Here is a 17,307-nt window from a genome sequence, read left to right as displayed (position 1 = left end):
ACAAGCAAACACTTCACTGAACTCCAGGAGGATTGCAATAAACACTTCAGTGATTTCCAAGATTATACAAATAAGTAGCAGAATGTAATGACATATAATTCAGAAAAATAAATTAAATAGACATAGAAACATTGACTATAACACAAGCTGAAATGGGTCTGAAACTGAAAAACTCAATATTTCAATTAGGAAACTTAGGAGAAGCCTTACAATAGAATGAATCAAACAAGAAAGCAGAATCCTGGGACTCAAAGATAAAGTGGAAGATCTAAACAAAATAAGATCTAAAGTGTTAAAGAAAAGAACATTCAGGACACCATCAAAAGATCAAATATTTGAATTATAGGCATAGATAAGGGAGAAGAATCACAGTAATGGCACAGACCAGACCTTAACAGGATCACTGCAACAGCGAGAGCTCCTAACACTTGGCCTTCTCTCCAGCCCACGGAAAATATTTTTAAAAGAGAACAAATAGGTAAGTTTAGCAGGGAAATGGGAAAAGTTTAAAAAAATAAACAAAAATTACAAACAACATTCCAATAATTGATTAGAGGAACTGTAGGATGATGTCATTATGCAGGAAGGCAGGTCCAGGATAAGGAGAAGCCTATCATTGGATAAGAAGGAAGGGTAGGCGGGGAAAAGTCTAGGAAGGAGGGAGGAGAAGGGGGAGAATCCAGATGGAGACAACAGAGGATGATTCAGACCCAGGTGATCTAGAGCAATTTTATCTTGTCTAGGTAGGCGGGTTTTATCTTTATTAATTGGCAGTGAATTAATTGTGCGGATGTATTGTAGATTGGGAATTTAACACATAAAACTGACTGATAAATCACAAGTTTCTGGAACTTTGATTTTACCGATCTACAGGGGACAGTGTGAAAGCAGCGTGGCTGAGAAGCAGCTGGAGTGTGCGGATCAGGCTCTGTGGCCCGGTCCGGGATGCATATGTCAGGCACTGTAGTGTGTGAAAGCTGCTGACAGAGAAGCAGTCGGGGCGCACGGCTCCCCGCTGGAATGGCTCATGAACCGCACCACAGGAACTGGTAGCCACTGATCATTTAATATTTACCACACTAAGGAACAAATAATTAGATAAGACTAACAGATTTGAGATGGCAGCAAAGGATTCTGTAAATTTCATCTTTTACATCTTCTTATTGATTCTCTGTGAATTTCTTTCATGCACCTTCACTCCCACTCATCTGCCCATCCCTTGGCATCCCCCTCTGCCTGACCGCCACAGCCAGTGCCAACAGCCAGCTCTTGGATATCAGCATGGTCCCAGGCAGCAGCCCAGACCAGGGATGTCTGCTCACGTGAACCTAGGGCCTGTGCTCCTGCCTCCTAGAGGTGTTGGCAGACAAATTGGCAGCGGAGATTCTGTAAATCTCATGACAGACCAAGAGAAATTATCTAGACACCTAAGACATGGAAAAAGCTGATTAAAATTTTAAAAATAAATAAATAAAAGCTTTACAATCTGTAAAAACAGAATTCCAGAGATTAATAAATACATAATTGGAGTATCTATACAACAGAATGTGAATGGGGAAGGAAAGTGAAAGAAATAAGCCAAAATGATGGCAAATTTTCTATTTTTTAAAAAGCTCACTTAAGTAAGCATGGAGGCCTATGCCTATGATTCCAGCCTTATAGAGGAGGAGACAGGAAGAAGGGAAAGAAAAAAAAGAAAAGAAACAGGGGAAGTGTGATGGAGGAGGAAGAGGAAGGACACAGTGCTTAGCAAATCTCAAACTCTATGAAGAAAGAGGACAACACCCAGGAAGATCACAAACCTCTGGAGAAGTAACAGACAATGGGAGAGATACTGTATAATATGGGAATAAAAAGAAAGACAGCTCACTCCCTCAGGAACAACAGGCACCAGCCAGTATGTAACACCTCAGGTACTGAAAGGATATGAGAACAGCCATGTAGCAAATCACTACAAGAATGAAAGAAGTGTGCCAGGCACAGCCTTAGGTCTGAAGGAAAGAAGCCTGGAGAAATAGTAAATAACTCAAACCTAAAAAGGACAGTTTTTATCTCCTCATGCTTTCCAGAAAAGAATTTCACAATTATAAATAAATACTAAACAGCCAACTAACTGCAGTGAACCATGATTTGTGTTTGGAAATAACACAGCCAGAGCACGCAGTGGTGACAGGTTCATTCTCTGGTTCATCCTGTGGCCTCACCCCTCAGCTCATCTAATCTCAGCTTTCTCTGAGGAACTACACATTCAGGACACAAAACAACATTTGCACCCCAGATAATAGAAAAAGTAAGGAATAATTATGAAATATATTTAAAATGTGGATGAAATAACATTTAATATAAAGAGTCTAATGAAATAGCTAAAATATAATGGGTAAAAACATCACCTCTTCATATCGTTAAAGTGAACTTTTAAAAAAGTTGAACCAGAATGGTGGTATAAGCCTGTAATCCCAGCACCCAGAGAGAGGCAGACCCCAGATCAGCATGGTCCTCCTGCTGTTGGAAGAGGCCTCTTACTTGACTGATATTTAATTGACCTTATAAAAATCTGAAGGTTTCATAGCAAAATTTGCTGTTTAAATGTTTGAGTTTTCACAATATTTATTATTTTTAACTAATAAAACTTTCTGTGAGGATTCTATATTTTCTGCTTTAATTCTTTACTTCTTTCATAATTTTTTGCTCTACTAAAATAGCATTTTCAAGATCACAATAGTAGAGAGACATTTTTCAAGGTCCCAGAGACCATCTAAAATAATGGCTATCACAGAAGCCAAGAAAAGTAGAAGGAGTGAAAATAGAGAGCTTCTCTGTGCATTGCCCATGATTTTTCAGACAAATCTACCATTTTTCATACAAAGAGCCTTTGATATTCAAATCTCAAACTGCTGCACCCTTAATTGTGGAGTTTGAATAGGAATGGCACTGACAGACTCAAGTTTGAAAGTTTGACCATAGGGAGTGGCACCATTATGAGGTGTGGCCTTGCTGAAGGAATATGGAGGTGAGCTTTGAGGTCATATGTGCTGAAGCTACACCAGTGTGGCACAGTTCATTTCTGCTGCCTGAGAATCAAGACAGAGAACTCTCAGCTCCTCCAGCACCATGTCTGCCTGCACACTGCCATGCTTCCCACCGTGATGATAATGGACTAAATCTCTGAAACTGTAAGACAACCCCAATTAAATGTTTTGCTTTATAAGAATTGCCATTTTCATGGGGTCTCTTCACAGCAGTAGAAACCTTAACTAAGAAATTCACTGTTGTGCAATGCACAGGGAAGCTCAGGATTTTCACCCCTTCTCCCACCAGCTTGCCTTGGCTTCTGTGGTAGTCAGTACTCTAGCTGGTCTCTGGGACCTCAAAAAATGTTTCCACTATTTCTACATTTTTCCTATTATTCTACTACCTACAGCTAGCCATTCTCTCTGAATGTGTTCACGTCCTATAAATGTGTGCCTCTAGGGCATTAACTGTTCAGCTGTAGCTCCCCCTGTAGAGAATTAACAATCTGTCTTCAGGCCATAGTTGTTCTGTGTCAACTGTCACCTCTGGAGAGTGCCTACAGAGCATCAAATTCAACAACCAATAAAATCAGTGCTCACTACGTACAGCTACATTCTGTATCTTAGACTCCTCCTCTCCTTCCTCCTCAGTGTCTAAGTGACTTAGCAAGTTCATTAGCAGGCCTGGCTTCATTAGCCACCCTACTGTTACTCATCTGACAGGTCTTCAGCCCTCACATTAACTGTTACCATAACCCCTCCATTCCTTTCCAACTGTCATTACACTAATCCATCTGAAAAAGCATGCTGATTTAAGTGCCTCCAGTACACTTGTAAAAGTCTGTCTCTACTGAAGCCTCCAGAGGGCCTTGTCTTGTCAGCAATCTGCATCTCTGACCACTCTCTTCTTCCCCAGGGCACACCAAGGATAAATTAGTTCTACTAAGGATAGGCCTTGTTCATCCTCTTGACTTCAGCTAACTATTAAAATAGCCCAGGATTCAACTCTTGGCTCAAATATCAATTCCTCCATAAAATCAACAACAAGCTCTGCTGACAGAAGCAAATGTCTCCTTTATTACATGTTACAGTGCTGCGTCTCTACAGTGCCTTTCAGTTGCTTTACACATCTTTCTTTCCCAGGGAAAAAATATATAAGGTTTGAGGACCTTCTCATACTTATTGAAAAAATATCTTGTAGTCATATTTTTAATAATATTAACATTCTTTGAGAATGATATAGTCATATATTTCCTTTATGTTGAGCAACCGTGTGTATGCATGCATAAACATATACTATGAATATTAAAATAAAGTTTTACATCTTATAAAAATAAACAAATGAGCCAAATTTTAAGAAAATTTAAGTGTGCCAGTGGGGTATATGAGCAGAGAAGCCTTTCTTAAAATAGTACATTAAAAAAAAATTCTTTTTCCATTACTCAAAACTAAGTAGTGTTTGGCTCATTCTCATCTCCCAATCATCCTCTAGTTTTAAAGAGCTTTATTTTAAGACTGAAGTATCCACCTAAGCCACTTGATCCCAACATAAACTTTACAGTGAAAAAAAGTTAAAATAAATAGGGAAAATGCTCTTCCTAACTTAACTCTACACGTATGCATGAAAGACTCCTTAGATAATTTCCTTGCACACCCAACTAAGAAACCCACATTTGGAAGAAGTAAAGAGAAATCAGAGATGAGGACTAACTTCAGAGTGCTGTAGCATAAGCCAGCCCATGTTGTAGAAATCACAGCCAAGACAAAGAAGCAGAAGTCAATGATTCCACTGTTTAGAGCGCCTTCTCACAGCTTTAATTCTTTTTTCTAAAATTTTACTTAAAATTGGGCCCTATTTGCTCTGAAGTATTTACTTCAAACAACTGTTCTAAGGTTGTACATTCCTACAAAATTAATAAATCTAATTAATATGCTGATTCACTTAACATAAAAGTTTCCTTGGGTGTAAAGATAGTTTATTTAAAGTATGACTGACTAAATTTAGAATTAACTGCATTTAATTTCTTCATTTTATTCAACTTTATGTTACAGACTTTATGCTAAGCATTGTCTCATTGAAAAAAACTTACACATGGAGAGACCCATGGCTCCAGCCACATATATATCAGAGGATGGCATTGCCTGACATCACTAGGAGAAGCCCTTGGTCCTGTGAAAACTCATTTCCCCAGTGTAGAGGAATACCAAGGTGATGAGGTAGGAGAGGGTGGGGAGAGGTGGAGCATTCTCAGAGAAGCAGGGAGAGTAGGAGTGGGCGAGGGAATCAGGAATGGGAATAACAACTGAAATGTAAATACATAAAATATTGAATAAAAAATATAATTTTCAAATGTTCTATTCAATCAGTTACTCACATCATCCCTACAAAGGAGCAGTGTGCTTAGATAAAATGCTGCTTTTTATTATTACCTATTTGAAATAAGCAAAATTAAGTATTTAATACAGAAACCAACAGAATACCAATATAAAATAAAAAATCATAATAATCATTAATGACTGTAATACAAAAAAACAAAGTTATTTAGACAAGCATCTCCAAGTCCAGAGCTACAGCTGACAAGCCTCTGGAGTGGCTAATGGCAGAAATGCTGCTTGAGCCCAGGAGCTTATGACCAGCATGGGTAACATGATGACATGTTGCCACACACATGCAAAAGGGGAATATGTGTATATAAAATAAAATACCGAGAGCAGCAGGCCTGGTGAAAATGGGTTCCGACTAGCCAAGGGGCAGAGAGATCTCTGCGGAGCGCGCGGAAAGTGCGCCCCTGCCCAGCTTGATCCAGGGACCCAGGATACTGGCATCAACCCTCTGTTCCCAACCAGCGGCTTTTGGGTGACAACAGGTGCTCAGACCATCCATCACCAGGAACAGCGGAGACCAAGTGCAACAGGCCAGGTGAGAACTGGTTCCAACTAGCCAGGGAGCAGAGATATCTCTGTGGAGCACGCGGAAAGTGCGCCCTTGCCCGGCTTGATCCAGGGACTCGGGAACCCAGCATTGGGCCCTCTATACCCAGCCAGCTGCTTTTGGGTACACAACAGGCGCTCGGACCATCCACCACCAGGAACAGCAGAGATCAAGGGACATAGGCAAGGTACAAGGGAAATGAGAAAACCAATCACAGACAACAAGATGGCAAGAGGAAAGCGAAAGAATGTACTCAAGGGAAACCAAGACAACCTGGCAACACTAGAACCCAGCTCTCCCATAACAACAGCAGAATGCCAAACACTCCAGAAAAAGAAAACTCAGACCCGAAATCCTACATCAAGATGGTGATAGAGATCCTTAAACAAGAACGGGAGGAAAAGCATAAAGAATTAGAAGCTTTTAAAGAAGAAGCAAGAAAAACACTCAAAGAACTCAGAGAACTAGAAGAAAACAGAACCAAAGAGACGAAGGAATGGAAGAAGGAATTTAAAACATAAATGGACACAATAAAGAAAACACTAAAAGAGACTACCCTAGAGGTAAAATCCTAAAAAAGAACTCAGGAGTCACAGATGCAAGCATTTCCAAGAGACTACAAGAGGTGGAAGAGAGAATCTCGGGGGCCGAAGACAACATTGAAAACATAGACAAAACAGTCAGAGAAGATGCAAAAACCAAAAAGCTCCTAACCCAAAATGTCCAGAGGATCCAGGACACAATGAGAAGACCAAAACTAAGGATGATAGAAATAGAAGAAGGCAAATAATATCAACTAAGAGGCACAGTAAATATCTTCAACAAAATCATAGAAGAAAACTTTCCTGCCCTTAAGAATAAGATGACCATAAGCATAAAACAACCCTACCGAACTCCAAATAGATTGGACGAGAAAAGAAATTGCTCCCGACACATAATAGTCAAAACACCAAGTGCCCAAAGCAAAGAAAGAATACTAAAAGCAGTAAGGGGAAAAGGTCAGGTAACATATAAAGGCAGACCAATCAGAATCACACCCGATTTCTCAATAGAGACTATGAAAGCTAGAAGAGCCTGGACAGACATCATGCAGACACTAAGAGAGCACAAGTGCCAGCCCAAGCTGCTATACCCAGCAAAACTATCAATCACCATAGATGGAGAGATGAAGATATTCCAAGACAAAACTAAATTTACACAATATCTGACCACAAACCCAGCACTACAACGAATTATAGGTGGAAAACCCAATACAATGAGGGTAACTACATCCTAGTAAAAACGAGAAAACTCCTAAGCAGGAAAACCAAAAGAAGAAAGAGACACAGACACAATTCAACCTACAAAAGCAATAATAGCAGGAAACAGCAACCACTATTCCTTGATATCTATTAACATAAATGGACTCAATTCCCCAATAAAAAGATATAGGCTATCAGACTGGATACATAAACAAAACCCAGCATTTTGCTGCATATAGAAAACTCAACTCAGAGAAAAAGACAGACACTATCTCAGAGTAAAAGGTTGGGAAAAAAACTTCCAAGCAAACAGCCCCAAGAAGCAAGCTGGAGTGGCTATTCTAATATCGAATAAAGTAAATTTCCAAACAAAAGTTATCAAAAAAGATAAGGAAGGACACTTTTTACTCATTACAAAGGAAATCTGTCAGGAGAAACTCTCAAACCTTAACATATATGGTCCAAATATAAAAGCACCCATATTCATAAAAGAAACCCTACAAAAGCTCAAAATATACATTTCATCCGACAGTATAATAGTGGGAGACTTTAATACCCCACTCACACCAATGGACAGATCATAGAAACAGAGAATGAACAAGGACACTGTAAAACTATCAGAGACTATGAACCAACTGGAATTAATAGATATCTACAGAACATATCATCCTAAAACAAAAGAATACACCTTCTTCTCAGCACCTCATGGCCCCTTCTCGAAAACTGACCACATAATTGGACACAGAACGAGCCTCAATGGATATAAGAAGATTGAAATACTCCCATGCTTCCTCTCAGATCACCATGGTCTAAGGCTGGTCTTTAACAACAACAAAGACAACAAAAAGCCCATATACACCAGAGAATCAAACAACCCTATTAAAAATGGGGTACAGACTTAAACAAAAAGTTCTCAATCAAGGAATATCGAATGTCTGAGGAACATCTAAGGAAGTGCTCAACATCCTTAGCCATCAGGGAAATGCAAATCAAAACAACCTTGAGATTCCACACCAGTCAGATTGGCCAAGATCCAAAACTCAGATGACAGCAGATGCTGGCGAAGATGTGGAGAAAGAGGAACACTTCTCCACTGTTGGTGGGGTTGTTAACTGATACAACCACTCTGGAAATCAGTCTGGCGATTCCTCATACAATTGGACATAGTACTTACTACCTGAAGACACAGTTATTCCACTTCTGGGCATATACCCCAGAGACACTCCAACATACAACAAAGATACATGCACCACAATGTTCATAGCGGCTTTACTTATAATAGCCAGAAGCTGGAAATAACCCAGATGTCCTTCAGTAGATGAATGGATACAAAAATTGTGGTACATTTACACAATGGAGTACTACTCAGCTATCAGAAACAATGACTTTATGAAATTCTTAAGAAAATGGATGCATCTAAAGAATATCATCCTGAGTGAGATAACCCAGTCACAAAAGAACAGACATAATATGCAGTCACTGATAAGGGGATACTAACCCCCGAAAGCTCTGAACACTCCAGAAACAAGTCACAGACTGTGTAATGTTCAAGAAAAAACAAAAACAAAAACAAAAAAAGTAGGACAGCTTTTCACCCTGCATACGCATTAGATTAGCTACACTGTTTTGTGGGATTGTGTTGTTTTGGCTGTGATCTGAGAATGGTGCCTTTATTTCATGTTTGTGGACCAAGATCTTACTTTCAAGACAACAAGTATACGTTTTATATTGTTTCAGCTTTTAACAGTGTTTTTATATTTTAAAGGCCCTGTACTCTGATTAGCTTTTAATTTTCAGCAAACTCCCCTAAATCGCACCTGTTTTTGTTCAAAGGTGTTTCTGATAAAGAACAGCTAAGAACACAGACACAGAGAAACAAATTATGCATTGGAACTATTTGTCTGAACCTCCCAGATGTGGATTAAATAAATAAAGGAAGAAAAAAAAAGATGTAGAAGTCATACAAAAAAAAGTAAAAAAAGACAATTCTCACTTGACATGTTAATTGACATAATTATCTTTGGTTTACTGTATATTTGAACTTAAAAATATTGTAAGAAACGGTTCACTGTTAAAGATATTGTAAAGGAGGGCAATATTGGGAATTAATCCATTGCTATATAGAAAAAACATAAAATAAAATACCAAGAAATGTCACTGCATGCTGATGAACTGCTTAAAGCATAACAAAAGAAGCCAAATATACAAAACGCAAACAAAAGTTATTTTGATATATGGAATAAGTACAAACACTACAAGCATTGAATGAAATTTAGAATATGCCCTCGGTAAGAATATTGGAATTTAAAGTTTGCAGCATTAACAAAACCTAAAGCATGGCACTATCAGCCCCCCTTCAAAAGGCTATAAGCAAAACCAGAACACACTTGCTTAGTCACACTTTGTCTCTAAATCCCAAGGATCATCACCAGCCAATTTATAGAACTGATTCATAAAGCAAACTCCTTAGAAGCCAACTTGTGACCATCTTCCTTCTAGAGGAGATGACAACCTACTGATCAGATGAATCACCATGCTGGGAACCAGTTCTCTTTTACAAGAATATCAAGTACAGCTTTCTCTCAAAATACAAATTTGAAATATTTCACTGGGCAAGTTGTTATCTGTTATGCCAATTTATAACAAAGAATAATTTGCTTGCATGTTATTTTCAGGGATTAGAGATACATAAAACTCTCCCAAACATTAATGATAATTGTTCCAGAACCTATCATAGATTAAAAATTATAGATATCATGTGCATAATTTATTCCAATTATGATATTTAAAATAATTTTTAATTTGTCCATGCATAAGAAAATTATATGAAACAATAAAATAACTAGAAACTACTGATTGATTTTTAAGTTCTCTACACGCCTTGGCATTTATTTCCTTTAGTGACTTTCTGTCTCTTCCTCGTTTCTTCCAACATCAGTACCTGGTATTGGTGTTCTATGTGAACAACTCAGCAGAGGGCAGAATCTATTCAGACAAAATCCATTAAACACTCACCAGTATCTAGGACACTGAGAGTGAGCCAGCTCCGGCCTAGGGAATTTCTTTGTACAATTATTTATTACATTTTGTGATGGTATATTTTATAATAAAGCCAGTTCTCTCATTTATTATATAAATTGTTTTATTAGACTATTTAAATACAAGTTAATATTTGCCTTGTAAACTCATAGGGGAGAAAAGACCTAATTATGTGTAAGAAGGAAGCAGCATTTCTTTTACAAGTAAAGTTGTATATGTTATCATTTTATTTTTAAAAAACTGCCATTTTAGGGCTGGAAAAATGGTCAGCAGTTAGCAACACTAGCTGTTCTTCCAGGGGCCCTAAGTTTGATTCCCAGAATAGCATAACAGCTCACAATCATCTCCAAACCCAAGTCTCAGGAGATCTAGTGCCATTGTGACATCTGGTGGCACCAAGCACACACATGATGCACAGACATACATGCAGAAAATAAAGTAAAATAAATTTGTTGTTTAAAAAGAAATACAGCAGTTCCTACCATATTTTTTCTCAAAACTGATGGGTGATGTAAAAGGTGATCTTCAGTTTTTGCTGTCCCTTGTTTTCACTGACAGCAGGTTTCCAAATGTCTTGGTCCACATCAGAAACTTCTTTCTCAGATTACAAGAAAGAACCAACTACATAAATTTATGGGTGATACACCCCAACACACGCTTCAGTAGCATGGCAATCAGAAGAAATGTGGTAAAAGCTACAAAACTTTGAATCCTAAAAACAATCTAGACTGGTGGCCATAAGATCCAGGATGACTGGGATCAAAAGACATGAAGGCTCATACAGGTAGGAGTGTTGGCCTTGATTTACATGGATTCACAGAGCGGTGATAGAGCTGATAACTGAATGCCAAACATTTCGGTACCATTGAGAACAAATCTTAAATACTCTTATCACAAAAAGATTATCACATATCATGTGTCATCTACAGTGAAGATCAGTTAGGTAGATGGATGAACTAGTAAGGATATAAGAACAAAGATAAATTACAAGTAAGCAGACAGAGAGGGGGCATGATTTACTAAAATCTACCACTGCCTCTGTCTCCTGACTATCAGAACTTGAAAGTCGGGAGAAGATCCTGCAACGCACCTCTGCCCAGTGGTGGAGTGGAGCTGGGGTATGCAAGATGTGAGGTACACAAAGAAATCTTTAACTACAAACCCAGCCTGGTCTGCACTACAACCTGGTTTTGAGCCCAGATAACCAACCTCTTTCGCTTGTGCATTACATCTACATAGTCTAAAAACTATTACACAAGATCAACTGTGTTAACTCTTAGGCATGTGAGAAATAGCACAATCCTACCTCTTTCTCGTGCATCCGAGAGAGAAAATGATCATCATGAAGACTGCTAGACTTCCTCAGGCTGACTTTTGGAGTCATCTGTAGAACCAATAAGAGCTATTTTAAACTTCTCAGGACCAGTTTATAGACCCTGTAAAGAGAAACTAATATAGTATCTGAAACTTATTTCAAAGTAATGTTAGCTTCAGAGAAAAAGGTGATTCACTCACTTTCTAAGCAGCAAGGTTAAAATGACTAACGACTGTGCTTCCTAATGTGGAATTTATAAATAAAACATTTTTATAGTTTTTAAACTTCATATTTTATTTATAGTTAACTATCCCTAGGAAAAATCCAGTGGGATCATCACCTACCAGAGACACTGGGAGAGGCTTCTGTCTCAGGTACCTGGGATTTTCAATCTGAAAATGACAATAAAAACATTCATTCTGGGGATGTTTAAATAAAATACATCTTTTTATGTGAAAATTTCTTTTGTATATCTTAATGTTTTGTGTATTTTCTGAAGTACCACATATACATTTCAGAACTTCCATAAGAAACCAGTTCTTGTCTAAGCGCATCAAATGACCCTCTCCTAAGTGCTCAGTCTCATCTAATGCTTCTCGCCACACGGCACATTGCCCACCGCCTCAGCGCGCCAGACTTGTGCCCTCTACCTGCCTGTTTTAGTCCCAAACCACCTAAGCACACATGGACTCATTCTTTAAATCTCAGTTTAGTCACTACACCCTAGATATGATGGAGACAAGGCACTTTGACTGTAAGGAGCAGCCGCAGTGAAGATATAGAATTCCCTTGAAAGCACCCCAAATCTGCCGTTCAGCTTCACTATCCCCAGCCTTGTCCACACTCCAGGGGCACCAAACTACTTGTTTGACCTTGTAAAGCACTAGCTGCTATGAGTTACAATCATTCTCCCACCTTCTTCAAGACTCACTGGTTCAAAGTGAGGTTCCCTAGGAAAATTAACTACTGTCGGGCCAGTGCCACTGCGGTTGCTCATCTCTTTTTATGACCTAGAATCCATTTTCTCAAAAAAAAAAAAAAAAGTGGATCCTAAAACAAGACTATGATCGCCAGGTTGCCCAGTCTACTCCTAAAACCTACTCAGTGTCCATTGATATTCTCAAAGCAAGGGGAGAGAGAGAAGGAAATGCATTTGGTCCCAGCTCTCTCCAGTGCTAACGTATCCTGGACTCACATAAGTGGCCCTGACATAACAGCCTAAGTGTTGAGCAGTGTGCTTCTACACACACCTTTGGGCAGATGGAGTACAAGGAAAATGTCTCCTCAGCTTTGGATCTCTGTTTCTTAGCACAGATTTAATGCCTTTCAATGAAGTATTGGTTGAATTGCTTAATGGGGAATTCTTTAAAATTTCTATACCAACAGTTTTATTTACAAATAAAATAAGAATTGAAATTCATTGCCAGAAAAGTCTAATTTCTTCACGTCATATCCTCACAATGTACTACGTCAATAAATCACAAGATGAACAAGAACTTTGTGACTCTGACCAAAGTGTTTTTATCCTGAAATACTCAATTAGGATTGAATGACAAGCTTTTCACATATAACTTATTCATTAAATCTTCAAAAATCCTAGCTTGTTTTCAAAAGACTAAATTTTATATAATTGTGAAGCTATCTAAATTCAATTTGAAATAAGAGGGAACAATAAATAATCAGTTAAAGAAATAGAGGTAATAACTTAAAAACAAAATGCAAAATAGCAAAGAATCGAAATTTAAAATAACAGCAGACAGGATCTGAGGAATATATGCATTTTAGTACCTAGAACACGAAAATGTGCACAATAATTTTCTTCACCTAGAGACTAGACGCTGTACTGGTAAGCAGTCTGAATTTAAATTTGTCTCCTCGTCCTCCACATAAACCAACAATGGAAGCAAAGAAAAATGCCTATCACCAGTGCCCACATCACAATAGTAAGTCCAAGATCTACATGAAAGTAGCCAAGTAAAGATCCCAAAACCCAACAGAATTAGCAAGAAAGAATAGAGTCTCCATAACTAGACTTGCTGTGTGGAAGCCTGCCTTTAGTGCTCAGGATGTGCAGCTTTCCCGGCAGACAGGTGAGTCACAGCAGTGCACTTCCCGTCACAGGGCAGCCACTGAAGCACTGTTCAAAGGAAGTGCTTACTGCACATACAAGCCCAGCTCCTTAGAACAGGCAGAAGTACCAGGACTCACTCAATACCCACTTCTGAAAGTCTGTGTCTGAAAACGGAGTTGGTATTCTTTATTTGGGGAACACAGAAAGTGAGTCCTTCAAAGGCATACACAAAACAACACATGTACCCAACTCTAACTCATGAAGCAGAATTAAGTACAAGGGGAAACAAGAAAAAAAATTCTCAAAGATGCTCAAGCTCTAATTAAGTTTAGATTTAAAACCAAAAGCCAAGGAAACCAGCTGTGACTTATTTTTGCCCAACTCTACATTTACAAGCAGGATACAAAATAATGGTTTACTTAATTACAATGCAGCATTTCAACTCTACAGAAGTCAGTCTTACTCTAGCTCTTCATCTGTAAAAGTATTAAATAAGTTAAAGCCTTCTATTATTATGAATTATTTTTTTAAACTAGAGAATAAAGAAAAATGTCTGTTCTAATTCATAAAAGCAACAAACAACAGTGAAAACTGGTAACAATATTCTGTTGTTCTTCTTCATTTATAATACACTGAGTTTGGGAAATATTCAAAGAAAAGCATGTTCTTGAGTCTATTTAGGGAAAATAAGCAATCTATTTTCTGATTTTGTAACAACAGCCAGATGTGCTTTGAAGTTGACGATTCCCACTTTGTAATCCGCAGGCAGCATGGACTTGGATGGAGCAATCTGTAAACAGTCTTAAGGCCAACTTCTTTCATGCTCTTTCAGAAAACCTCTTGTTCTCTCAAAATACATCAAGAATGAATGCCACAACCAGAATGTCTGCGTGGAAGCTCCAGCAGACTCATGTGAAATACTGCCGTAGATGAAAGCACATGAAGGGCAAAGCCCCAAATAACCAGATTCCAACAGCACATGAGCATCAGGCATACGCACACTGGTTCAAAAGCAAACAGAATAGCAATAAAATACATGATAATTTAACTAGGCAATGATACAGATATCTGAATGTTCTCTAGTGAAAACTGGCTTTTAATGTTTTATTTTGTTTAGCATTTTAGTAGGCACATTGAATGACAAATTGTTTTTGTTGGTTTAGATCTTCAAATTATTCAGATTTTGGCCAAATTGTCCTAAGTTAATACCTTCTAATAAACTAATAGTTTGAGTTTTGTTTCCAGAAAGGTTAAAAAGCACTTTATCAGATATAGGAACTTAGAAGGAAATACATTATCAAACAATATATTACCAATAATGCCACTAAAATATTTTTTAATTACAGTACAGGAATGAAGGGAGCAGTTGGGGATTCAGTTTTCAACATCAAGTCAACTGTGCTTCAAGATTATACCTTATTAATATTTTAGAACTCAATGTTTGGGCCAAAGAGTGGGTAGAGTAACCTGCTGCCAAACTTGACAGCCATAGTTCAGTCCCTGGGACCCATATGGCAGTAGAACCAACTCCCACAAGTTGTCCTCTGACCTCCATAAACATGCACATGCACAGATGCACACATGTACACAAATATGGTAATTTTTAAGGACAATATTTTTCTACAGAAAGAATATCACATGTGAATATTTATAACAAACATGTATAAAGACACCATCCAGTGACACAAGAAGGGGGGGGATCAAATGAACAGAACACAGCAGGAACTGTTGTCTGCTGCCTGTGAGACAAATTACACAACAGCACAAAAAAAAAAGTGTTTCATCCATTAGTTCCTATGGGCTGAGAGCTCATTTTTGGTTTTGTTTTAACCTGGTTAGGCTTGTTTTGTTGTTGTTTTGACTTTTTTATTGGGCTCATTGGTGGATCTTTGATTCTCGGTAGCACTTAGGACACAGTGTAGAATTTTATCCATATACATCATTCCTCTTTAATGTTTACCTTTGGCTTTAGTTACTACTTTTACACAGCTACTTTATGTTGATATTTATTGTACTTTTAATTTATTTTTAGGTAAAAACATGAAAATGAAACTATCCTCTTGGTGGCAATTTCTAGTTTTATTAAAATAGTTATTTACTAAAAATCTATTTACTTCCTATCAGATCAACTTTATAAATATCCCATAGCCAAAAGTTCTATAAACATACTTCTCACTTTCAGAAACTGTCATCTCCTTGTTAAGACAAAACATCAACTATTATAATTTGTCCAACCTCAAAACTAGTTTTCTTTTTGGTGTTTTAAACTTTATTGATTTATATGTGTATGTATGCACACACAACAGTGTGTGTGCATGTGTGCGTGTGTATAAGTCCAGAGGACATCTCTAATAGTTGGTTCTCTCCTTCCATGATGAGGATTCTGGGACTCAAACTCAGAATTTGAGGCTTGACATGAGCCTTTACCCACAGAGTTATCTTAACAACCCTTGTTTTGCTTTGCTTTGCTCTGTTAAAGGCAGTGTAACTCTACAAGTTAGATTAGCATCAAACTCATGGCAATATTCCTGCCTCAGCTTCACTAATGCTGGGATTACAGGTTGGCCTGGCTATTTCTTGACTTCTTTCAAAAGATAACTCGAAGTGAATAATGATTTTTTTAAAGGAAAAAGTTTACATGCATAAACAAAAATTCGTTTTTCTGAAAGGCTTCCAGGTTTGGGGGACATTAAAAGTTAATTTTTTAAAAAATCCCTTCAATGACACTGTCTTAGTTTGCTTTATATTGCTGTGATAAACACCATGACCAAAAGCAACTTCGGGAGATGTTTACTTACCCTTACAATTACAATCCATCATGAAGAAAGTCAGTGCAAGACTTAAGGCAGGCTATGAATGCAGAAACTGATGTAGAATACAAGGAGAACCTCTACTTACTGGCTTGCTCTCCATGGTTGGCTTAGCCTGCTTTCTTTCTTGTACAACCCAAAACCACCTGCCCAGGGATGGCACTGTCTACAGAGAACACATCAATAATGTGCCTTTCCACATCAATAACTAATCAATCAACTGATGAACGCATGCTCTCAGTTGATATTTCTTCTTCTTCTTCTTCTTCAGTGACTACTTGTGTCAAATTGACAAAAACAAAAGCAAAATCAATTAACACAGGTATAATCTTTAAAACCCAAAGAGCTCAAACTTATTAAAAGTTTGTATATAATTTGTTGAAATCAAATTCTTCTTCAGCCTTTGAAATCTTCCAAGTACTGTTCTAGTCTGTAGCCTAGTAACAGTCTCTCAAATTCACCCACCTTTGTGCATGATCTGGTATCATTTCTTTGTATCCCTGAGGGAAGTCTCATTGAAGGTATGCATATACCATCTGTCCATCCATCCTCCACTCTTTAGTCAATTATAAAGTAAAGATGAGGGGTATTTTTATAAATACATATATGCAGCTTTGGTTTGAGCATATACATTGATCTCCCTTAAATGAACCCTCAGTGTGAAATTCTTGGATTATATGGTAGATGTTTTACTCCCTTGGAAAATTTTCCAGCTTTAGAAAGCAATATTTTGCATGTAGTAGAAAGGAATGTGTTCCAGTTGCTCCTCATCCTCATCAGCATTTAGCACCTTCAACTGTTTGGTAAATTTAACATTTAACATATATCCAAGTGTATTTCTTTGTAGCATCCTTGCCTTTCTGTTAGATTGTCTTAGCAAGCATTCTT

The 17,307-nt window shown here is 37.8% G+C and overlaps 1 protein-coding gene across 1 annotated transcript in view; it reads right to left on the bottom strand.

Moving 5' to 3' along the window:
* The window catches only part of CEP112 (centrosomal protein 112), a gene marked incomplete at its 5' end in the record, with an annotated part of 392,261 nt that overhangs the window by 316,078 nt on the left and 58,876 nt on the right, over window positions 1-17,307 (bottom strand). The window contains 2 exons of the mRNA XM_080924200.1: window positions 11,530-11,607; window positions 11,883-11,930. Of these exons, the coding sequence (XP_080780326.1) occupies window positions 11,530-11,607; window positions 11,883-11,930 (126 nt within the window). The remainder of the gene's footprint in view (window positions 1-11,529; window positions 11,608-11,882; window positions 11,931-17,307) is intronic.

Source organism: Micromys minutus, assembly GCF_963924665.1.
Source record: "Micromys minutus genome assembly, chromosome: 10".
NCBI classification, from domain to species: domain Eukaryota; kingdom Metazoa; phylum Chordata; class Mammalia; order Rodentia; family Muridae; genus Micromys; species Micromys minutus.
This window is presented reverse-complemented; position numbering and strand designations above follow the sequence as displayed.